The 10,235-nt window shown below is 38.5% G+C and overlaps 1 protein-coding gene across 1 annotated transcript; it reads right to left on the bottom strand.

Annotated features, from left to right (window-relative positions):
• Window positions 1–1,822: 1,822 nt before the first annotated feature.
• Window positions 1,823–8,626, bottom strand: ttpal (tocopherol (alpha) transfer protein-like). Its single transcript, XM_056385985.1, has 6 exons — window positions 8,452–8,626; window positions 6,299–6,521; window positions 5,315–5,558; window positions 4,915–5,108; window positions 4,443–4,553; window positions 1,823–3,756 (listed from the first exon to the last, which is right to left on the bottom strand). Exons 2-6 carry the CDS (start codon window positions 6,506–6,508, stop codon window positions 3,478–3,480), a joined length of 1,038 nt encoding a protein of 345 aa, XP_056241960.1. The 5' UTR covers window positions 6,509–6,521; window positions 8,452–8,626; the 3' UTR covers window positions 1,823–3,477.
• Window positions 8,627–10,235: the final 1,609 nt, after the last annotated feature.

Below are 10,235 nucleotides of genomic sequence, written 5' to 3'. Positions count from 1 at the left end.
AACAAATTAATGAGCTCTGAGTAAGTCTTCCAGATGGCAGCGATCCAGCATCCAACCAGCAGAGTCACATGCCAAAACTATTTTAATCTTGACTGTAAGACACAACTCAACATGGTTTAAAGTACATATAGATACATGTTTTCTTTTAGGAGTATTTTTCTAATTTGATGTCTTGCAGTATTTTGAACGAGTTGATTTTAATCCAGTCAAGGTCACCACAGCTCCGACCTTCATGCCAAGCAAACTAATGACCTAATGAAAATTTAAAGTGTATGTGCTCATCTCATCACACAAAGTTTTCCTCATGTTAACATGCCACATACATGTGGTCCACCCACAGATCCTGAGGAGCGCTCGGTTATTCCATCGATAGAATCTGTTATAGTTTCAGAATCATTGCGCAAAAATGTAATAATAACACCAATTTCTCCAGTTGTGGAAATGAACAAAGTATGTTTAAAATCTATATATGGAATTTAAGTAAAGCTGAAGTTTACATGCATTTTAATTTTGATGTACTTTATACTTCAACATGACAATATAAAGGGGAATGTATTTTTTTATTCTACTACATAAATGTTATGAACAGTGGTGATGGAAGGAGACGTACTCACATCCTTTAGTAAAAGCACCAATACGACAATTTGTAAAACTCCTGCATTTAAAGTCCTAAGTGTCAAAAGTTTTTGTTCTGCAGAGAAATGATCCCTGTCAGTGATATAGCTGTTACATTATTATATTGTTGACACTGATGCATCAATATGTCTGTATTACTGTTGTTGCTGGAGCAGGTGGAGCTAGTTTTAACTGCTAGTTCAGTCCAGTGATTTGAGCCCCTCTCAAGTATCTGAGCGGCCACGGGATGAATTAAATTTAACGATTAAATGAGAAGAAAAACAAAGTTTAGCTAAACAAATGTGTTTTTATGTTGTTGTTTTCTTCAGTTTTCTGAAATATTGGATCATTTTATCTCTTTGGGTCTCAAACTGTTGTTTAAATGAAACTATCTGCGGAGTTTAAAGGACAAATGTGTCTGTGATGAAACAACAAACACCCAAAACATCTGAATTGTATCAATGGGTTCCAGTTTTACAAGCGTCATAAGCCAACAACTGGTTGGCAGAACCTTTTTAGTATTTAACAATGCATTGTTTTCTTTTTTTTTTTTATAACCTTAACATATGTTTCTTTTATTGAAATGATCAATGTGAAAAGTCCCTGAAGCTGTCAAACACATGAGTGAAAAGTATATTTCCCTCTGAATCTGGTTGAGTTTAAGTTTAAAGTAGCAATAAATCTAAATTCTGAAGTAAAGTACATGAGTTATTATATTTCCTTACGTTCCCCAGCTGCCTGACAGCTATAATTACTATTTATTTGCAGATTAAGATTTTACAAATCATATAATTTTATAAAATGATACATTGCTATAATTCAACAGTAATGTTAATGTATAGTAACATTAATAACTAAAGTTTGCTGCACCCTTACTGTTAATGCATCTGTAATCGTTTATATATTGACATAATCAGAAAGGGCAATTGTGCATAAGAAGTTCTTTTATATTAAAGCACATTACGCTTTTACGACTTCTACTTTGAGTACTTTTACACTGTGGTATTACTACTTTAGTAAAAAGTCAGTACTTCTTCCACCACATGTATTCCTGAAGTCTCTGGGGGCCCATGAGCCCAGTTTGGGAAACGCTGTTCAAGTCAGCTGCAATTATGTTGTGAAAATACCCACAACTTCCCCAGAGCCTGCAGCAAACCACCATCCCCTGCCAACAACAGCATCCGCAGCACAAACAGAGACACAAATAGCACTTTTATCAGTTTGAGTTTTACTTTACTGTCTACGCTACCAACAATAAATTTCCTACAACACAATACAGCTTATAGTCACAGACATGCTTCAAATAAAAATATAAAAGACTGAACAAAACGATTCAAGTTAGCTTCAGGCTATACCACATGAAAACAGATCCAATATTATTGCACATTTCTGTACATGGCCTGGTGTAAAATTTGGCAAACCAGATGTGTATAGAGTCAGGACTGAATGTTCTTTCCCCCGATGTGACTCCTGTGATCAGTAATGGCCCTGTGTTAAGACTGCGTGATGAAACACAGGCAAACAGGTCAAAAAAGGTTAACCAAAAAAACATAAGGCAGATTATCTGAACTTAGAAAAATAATCCTCTTCAAGCGAAAGAAAACTAAAGCATCAGCTAAACAAAGGCCCTCAGATACTGTGTATGAGTTAGATACTGAACAAAAACATTTACTGGTAAATCTATGACGTTACTATTTCTCCATCTACTTCCACTTAACTAACAATCAAGAACATCCAGCCTTATGTAAAACAAGCCCTGATGAAAATAAAAACAAATATTGCTTTGGTACACACACATCCAACATGACTTATGATGCTTCTCTAGGAGGATCTACTGATTAACAACAGTTTAAGGCAATGCATTAGATGGTTAGCAGCACAAAAACTGTCTCCATTTTTTATTTTTATCAGTTGAGGGGTGACGTAACCATGCAGACAGAGCACTAATGGCCAGTCTATAACTGCCTGTTTGCAGATGCTAAACAAACTGAGGAGATGTGAGACTGAGAAGCTGTTTTTAGAATTCTGCCTCAGTTGAAAACATTAATGGATAGGTTCACATTTTTGTCTGTCATGTCTGTCCTGAAACAGCACTCATGCCCATTTTGTACATTAAAACACTTTTTCTTTGCTTGCTATAAGACCGATAAGAGATCCCCCTTCTAATGTGCTCCCAGTGGGATAGACGGGGGACAAAATCCACAGTTCACATTGCAAAAATGCATTTCCGCTCAGTAGTTCAGCTGAAGCTAATATGAGGTTTCTGCAGTCTCAAAAATAAGTGTTTTTAGTTCCAAATCCCCTCTTTGTGTTTTCCTGGAGAGCGCGTCTGTGCCGAGCTGGTGAACAGCTAAGAACATAAATAAGGAATCTTGTACTACAAAGACAGTAACCTTTGTGGAAGCCCACTTAATTTGTCTGACTGGTGCTGAGGCCTCATAACAGCTTCAGCTAAAAACATTTTTGTCCCCCGTCTCTTCCACTGGAAGCACATTAGGAAGGTAGTATGAACAGGAGGAATGTTTACATCAAGCAAAACCTCTTTCAATGTACATATGAGCACCTGACTTTTACTGCAAATACTGTAAATAAATTCAATAAGTCCACCAATTATATTTAAACATGCATCGGCTCATGTCTGAAGCCTCTTTGCCTGAGTCTGCAGCTGCCTTCGAACCATGATTGAATGCTGGGCTATGTGTAAATTAGATAAGACAGATCTGCCTAACATAGTGCTGCTTTGTTAGTAAAATAAATCATGTATAATATTGGCAACTTGCCCTGTAAAAGTCTACACATGTGTTTCAAATGAAACAGGAAATGTCCTCTCAGTGATGGGAGTCTACACGTCTACGGTGTGCATCAGTAACAGTAGTAAAGTTGGGAGCGCAGCCCCCTGAAGCTGTCGTCGTCCTGCCCACTGCCCTGCTCTCCGTCAAACAGCATGGAGTCTGGGAGCACCACGCCCTCTAGTGGATCTGGTTGGCAAAACTCCACTATGAACTCCTCCTCACAGTCCAGCAGCAATCTCGACCACGCGCACATGTCCAGCTGGCCCGCGGTCCCCCCATACTCCTCTGGCAGGACAGACCGGGGGATGTTCCGGTGCAGGGAGCGCAGGTCTGAGCCATGGAGGATGTACTGTTGGAGGAGACAGCAAACACACCACGCCAGCTTCATGAAATGGAAGGTGACACTTGATAATGAATTATGACCCAACTCTGCAGTTCCTCAGCTCTACTGAGCTTTATAGCTTCCTTCAGCTCTTTGTTTTGGTTTTACAGCCACCTACTTTACTGTTGCTTCACTCACTAAACATTAGCATTAGCAGATAGCTTGTGAATATACTGGAGCAGCTAGCAGCTAAAGAGCCAGATACTTCACTCAGGAGGTGTAAGAGCTCAAACCAGAGCTAAAAGTAAAGTGAATATTGAACTTACATTTACCAAACGGCCAGAAACACAACTCTAAATGAATGCTAATGTTGCTCGGCATGATAACAAGTTTGCCTTACCAACTTAAAAGGTGATAACATGTCACTGTTGTGTTTACAGTTTGTTTCTGTTAAACCCAAATTAAGAAAAGAGTCAGTTATTGCATTTTTAAATGAACAAAGCAATCCCTTTTGTGTCATTTTAGAAAATATGGGGTTGGTGTTTCTGTTGGTTCTTTCCCCTGAAAAGAAAATGCTTGGCCTTCCATTTTCCACAGATGCAAATAGACTATTATTTTGGAGCACTGGCTGAGGATAAAAGGGAGGCACACGATTCAAAACAAGCCTTTGTTTAAAACAAAAGAGTCAGAGACAATTCCAGGACAATAGTTACCCTCTCTGCCATCTTCTCCTTCAGAAACGGCTTAATTATAGCAAAGATGCCTTTGAAAATCCTGGGCTCGTTAATTATGTTAACGGCCTTGATTCTGATTGGAAACCCATCCTGTGAATTAGAACAGAAAAGTGCATTCAGAACAGTCACAGCTGGTCCTTTTAAAGCGTTTTCACGTGTGTTTTGTGTGCTCATGTAAATATTACACACTCTGACATCACGGCGAAACTCAACAGGCAATGCTGAAGAGCCATTGTTGTAAATGACAATGTTTTTTCTTGTGTCATATTTACTGCTGTGTCATTAAAATATAAAATAACATTTTGAGTAAATGCTACGCTTGCATTCAAGTAAAAAAGTAGTTTTTGCCAACTTAAAAATATATATATATTAAATTCAAACAGATCATATGAGGTTATATTTCTGTCAGACAATACAGATGCTCCTATCATCAGATGTTAAGAGTTCTTACCTGGAGGATGCTCACAACTTTTTTGGCAAGAAAGGGGCCTGGATTGGAGGCTTGTGACATCCCCACTCCGGTGTAGTCGGCTAAGATGACGATACCGTTCACCTGCGTCTCCTCTGGCTGGATGAGCTTCTCCAGAGTCAGATAAATGGCTCTCACATTGTCAACAAATGGATAATCATTTGGTTTCCATTTTCCTGTAAAAGGAGACTGAGCTGAGTAATTGCAAAAACATGACTAAAGCACATACTGGAAGAACTGTCAGTAACTGGCAATTAGTCATAGAGAGAATTAAAAAAAATGAACTCTACGGAGAGTAACGTTACAGCTGAATGGAAAACAATAATTACAGAATGGTTGAGTCATTGCAAAATTCTTCAATGAAAATGAAGCAAACACCAACCTGGCCGCAGACAGAGGATGTATCTTCCGTTGGGGTCCGGCTGTGGCAGCACCGTGAGAAAGCCCAGGTCCAGGACGTGCTTCACCGTGGATGGCTTCAGGTCCTGGAAGACCTCAGGCCAGGCTTTACGGCCTGCGTGGTAATTGAGCAGCAGCTGCAGGGCACGGTCGTAGTCAAACTTCCTGGCCCGCAGGAAGCGTAGGAGGAAGGCGTCGTCTAGCCTCGTTCTGAGATTGGGTTGTTCCTGCAGGTGGAAAATCAAGACTTCATTTAATACATTGCTGTACAGTTTTTTCCCCAAGTGCTGCTCATTGTGGGAACTGTTGGGTCTTGATCTTACACTGTCAAGTGCCTTGAGATTATGTTTGTTATGATTTGGTGCTATACCAATAAATTTGAAATAGAAAGAACTGAAATGAGCCATTCATTAATCAGTGGAATCAAAATGATTTAATACACTACATGAATATAGAGTCAAGTGACTTTAAAAGCAGATGTCTGGAGATATTCTATATTTTTCTTACTGTCAACACATCCTAATGAACTAACTGCAGTAGCTAGAACTAGTATTATTGTGTATCCAACCTGATTATCTTCTTCTCATCTCCAACCTGAGCAGGCACCTGTGTCAGTGTACAGGGCCTTTAATTTATAATAATGCATCATATTTTATAAACTGACCATATGTTTTTTTATGATAAATTCAACAATCGTTATAAATGAGGTTGTCAAATAAATGTGGTCTGGTAAAAAGTTCAATGTATGCACTGAGCATTCAATGCCAACTTTCAATACTTTAAATTCATTATTCATTTTTGGGGGATATAGGGACAAAGTCAACTAATTTCCTGGATTTTTTCTACCAAGATGATCTGTCCTCCTTCAAATGTTACCGACATATCCAGCACAGTTTTCCTGAAAGCAGGAATGATACTGTTTATGTTTATAAAAATCTCAATAAGGCAAAAAAGCAATAAACAAAACCTTCAGTATCATGTCTCTCAGCGCTTGTACATCCCGGAGACGCCACTCTGGTTTCTCCTGGAGCTCCTCCCGTGCCTTGGCCACCAGTTCAGGGGTCAGGGTGCAGGAATACATGGGCGGGGGGGGTCCTGGGAACCAGCTGTGTCCTGCAGCTGCTGATGGGTCCACTGGAGGAGACCTGAGATCGATGGACTCATGCTGATCGGCCATGGACTGACTGAGACTGACAGCAACACAGAAGAGACATCAGAGACGCTGTGTAAACACTAGAGCTTAGACAGAACTAAGTAAAACTCATGCATTCAACATAAGTTAAAGTACAGATGTACTCATTACAGAGGACAGCTCATTTCAAAATAATATGCAGCACTGTGCGAAGGTTATAGGCACTTTCACAACTACATTTCTCCTAAATGGTTACTTTATATCTTCTGCGTTAGTGTCCATTAGTGTGTCAACAGGAAATATCATATTTTAGATTTCCAAACATGACTTCTGCAAATGTGAAATATTCCAGTGAGACATTTATATGCTGTTAAAGAAAATAACAGACAGACCATTTTCGAGTTAAAAACTGGAAAAGGGTATTTGTAGGGACATAGCCCAGTACATGGTTAAACTACAACAACATAACAAGTAGGTTGAAACAAAATCAGTAACATGAAGAGACAGAAGATGCTGAAACAGCCTGAATCCACAGTAGAACTGTGGCAAGTTCTCCAAGATGCTGGAACAACCTCTATGACAAAAAGCTGTGTGTAAGTTTACCAAGGAGGGCTGGTGCTGTTTTAAAGGGAAAGGGAGGTCACATCACCGTACATTACATTACATTAGCTTTTTTCACAGTAGTGGTTTCTAATTATTGACGCATGAATTTGTAAGCTTGACTGATGTTGCAGCTGGTATAGGTGGGACTAACTACTTTATATAAGGCTGAGTAGCTTAATTTATAATAATACATTATGTATGTATGTATGTATGTATGTATGTTTGTATTAACAATCTGAATCTGTGAAGTCACTAAAGCTGTCAGATAAATGCAATGGCGTTGAAAGTACATTATTTGCCTCCAAAATGTTGTGGAGTAGCCATGGCTGGATTTGTTAGAAATTTGCACCAGTGAAGTAAAATATCAACTCTGATGGATCGTCCAGCCTGTGGGCCCGGTTTTGAAAAGGGACTTTGTCTCCAGTTTATACTGCCTTCATTTCTCATAAAGTTTGTTTAATCAAACAAACTTTTCAAATTTCATGTCAATTTTTCTGTGTCAAGTAATTAACTCACAGAAAACCTCAGGTATGGTGATATTGTGCTGCTCTGTCCTACTTTAAATGTTACTAGTATATACAGTACAGTTTTCCTTTGAGCAAGAATGAGACTGTTTGTTTATAAGAATGTCCATATGGCAGAAAAGCACAAAACAAAATCCCACAACCCATAGGGAACCTCGGGTAGGGTAGTATTATTCCATCACAGTCTAACTGTTAAGCTGCAACCAACAATTATTTTCATTATCAATACCTCTGACAATATTTTTTTAATAGTCAACTGTGTATAAATATTACAATCATTATTCCCTGAGATGTAGTTGCTTTGTTTTGTCAAAAGCCTCAAAAGTTAAATCATAGAAAACCAAGAAACCTAGACAAGAAACTTAAACATCTGTCAATCTACTGATCAATTATTAGACTAACAATTTGAACTCTAGAGTACTGGTTGGTTTCTAGGTGTCCGGGAATGATGAAACTGCCATGTGTAGGGGGGGTCCAACAACAAATTTTTGCTCTAGGATCCCCGAGGAGAATAATCTGGCAATGGGAGTAGAAGTAACACAAAAATACTGTAGTATAGTTCAAGCTCCTCAAAATTGTACCTTTGGAAAGCGTTGAAGTAAATGCACTTAGTTACATTCCACCACTGCATAGTTTACATCCATTAATACCACATTACCTGAAATGGTCAACAGATATTGGACGTAAAAACGTTCCCTAACAGCGGGGAGAGTATGAGAATTACCTACAAACCCACAGCAGCGTTAACAAGCTCACTGTTTTGCGTTTTATTCAGCAGTGAGTCAGTCTGGATATTTCAACCTGACCCTCAACATAACCGCTGCGACAGAACCAAACTCAGAATAATGACTGAATACCAACCCGGAAATGCGTTTAGCAGGAACCTTCTAGGACAGAGGTAGACGCCTTTTATGAGCATCCATTGGCAAACGATAAAAATGCTTTAAAAACTGCCGCAACGACCAAGAACCACAGCGATAAAAAATAAAATCACAGCCGAACCTGTCAGGAAAATCCCTTTTCCGGGTAGAGAAATAACGCTCTCTCATTGGTCCATTTGAAACACGTGGTGCGCTATGATGGAAGTGAGCGTGTGTTGTTTTGAGGCTGTGATGCCTTCACTAAAACTGGGAAAGTAGCAAATCACGATATATAGCATACTGAAAATCAAATTAGCATTGACAAAAATTGTTTTTCATGGCTGTTTTTACTTCAAAAACTAGGTCTCCAAAACTGTTTATTTCACAAATGACCAATTAACGTGCCACAATTTTACTTGCTAACACGCTTACACACCAAAGTTTAAAATTTGTCAAATTATCTCGCACGTCTACAATGCACCTGAATCTCACATCTTCTAAACCAGCATAGATAGAATTTCCGCACTTCTTCAAGTTTTATTAATTACTGATATGCATCAGGCCTATATTTACCACAGTACGTTTGCTTGAGTAGAAGAACTAACAACGATATAAACATACTCCAGTGCAAGTAAAAGGCATAAACTCAAAATCCTACTAAGGTAAATGTACAGAAGTATTATAAACAAAATGTAGTTTTGTTTATAATACTTCTGTAAAGTAAATTAAAAGCACTCGTTCTGCACTAAGATGTCCTCTGTGCCTGATGTATTATCAGATTGTTTACACCAATGTGTCAACAGCATTTTGCTGTTTTACTGTAGCTGGTTGATTTGGAGCTAGTTTGAATTACTTCATATAAAGTTAGGTATTTTAGCCTAGTCCATCAACTGCAACAATCACTCACTGCTAACAACTCATACATCTGAAACATGACAAGAGGCCCTGACTAGACACTGATTTTTAATAAGAGGTCACAAGCCAACAAGCTTGGGACATCTGGTTCATGTTTATTATGTAGAATTTTTAATCTAGGAAGTAATTATTAACTACAATATAACAGAAGTACAACATTTCCCTCTGAAATTCAGTGAAATATTCTATAGGTACAGGTAGCAGAAAATAGAAATGCTTGAGAGAAGTACTTTTTGAGTAAATCTACTTTCCATCCCTGGCTGTGAAAAGGTATGTGTATACCTGCATGCAGTTTTTATATTTCCTGCACAAGTTGTATTTATTGTTTTGTAAATCTTTATATTGGCAAAGCAGTTAAACTATCAGAGGGTTTGTGTGGCCTGAATTTCTTTTTCCACATTTCTCCTGGACAGATTTGATGTATCAGTTACACTTGGAAGCAGCAGATGGCAGAGTTTGCCTGCATCTTACACACCTGCAGGCTGCAGCCCAGTCACTGTAGGCTACATGTCGTGTCATTATCTGTCAGTTATGTTGCTTCAAATCTGAAAATGTTAAAATATAAGCAGTTAAAAATAATGTATCTAACTGACAGCTTCATATTTATGTAAGTGTTTGGTGTTTTGGTGAAGAAAAAAAAAAACTTTATTTGGATATCTTTAGGGGTGACCTTCATGCCTGAGGCCTCCACTTGTGTCAAACCACTGTAAAGGTCTAGTTAAGTCTGAATGCAGCACATTGGCATTAGCTATGAGTTTTTCCATACAGAACAGAAAACTGTCTTTCAAGTTGTTTTCCTTTCTCTCTGTCTCTGTCTTGAATCAGTGCTATCTATAATGATTTTATGGCAGTTTATCATTCTGAAGCAAC

The sequence above is a fragment of the Seriola aureovittata genome, chromosome 9, assembly GCF_021018895.1.
Source record: "Seriola aureovittata isolate HTS-2021-v1 ecotype China chromosome 9, ASM2101889v1, whole genome shotgun sequence".
Taxonomy (NCBI): Eukaryota; Metazoa; Chordata; class Actinopteri; order Carangiformes; family Carangidae; genus Seriola; species Seriola aureovittata.
This window is presented reverse-complemented; position numbering and strand designations above follow the sequence as displayed.

What these genes read in the sequence shown, in the direction of transcription:
- ttpal (XM_056385985.1), bottom strand. Translation starts at nt 6,508, where the DNA reads ATGGCCGATCAGCATGAGTCCATCGATCTCAGGTCTCCTCCAGTGGAC. An exon ending in CATCCTCTGTCTGCGGCCAG is followed by an intron (nt 5,109 to 5,314) that starts GTTGGTGTTTGC and finishes CTCCTTTTACAG; the next exon opens with GAAAATGGAAACCAAATGAT. An exon ending in AGGAGAAGATGGCAGAGAGG is followed by an intron (nt 3,757 to 4,442) that starts GTAACTATTGTC and finishes CTCCTCCAACAG; the next exon opens with TACATCCTCCATGGCTCAGA.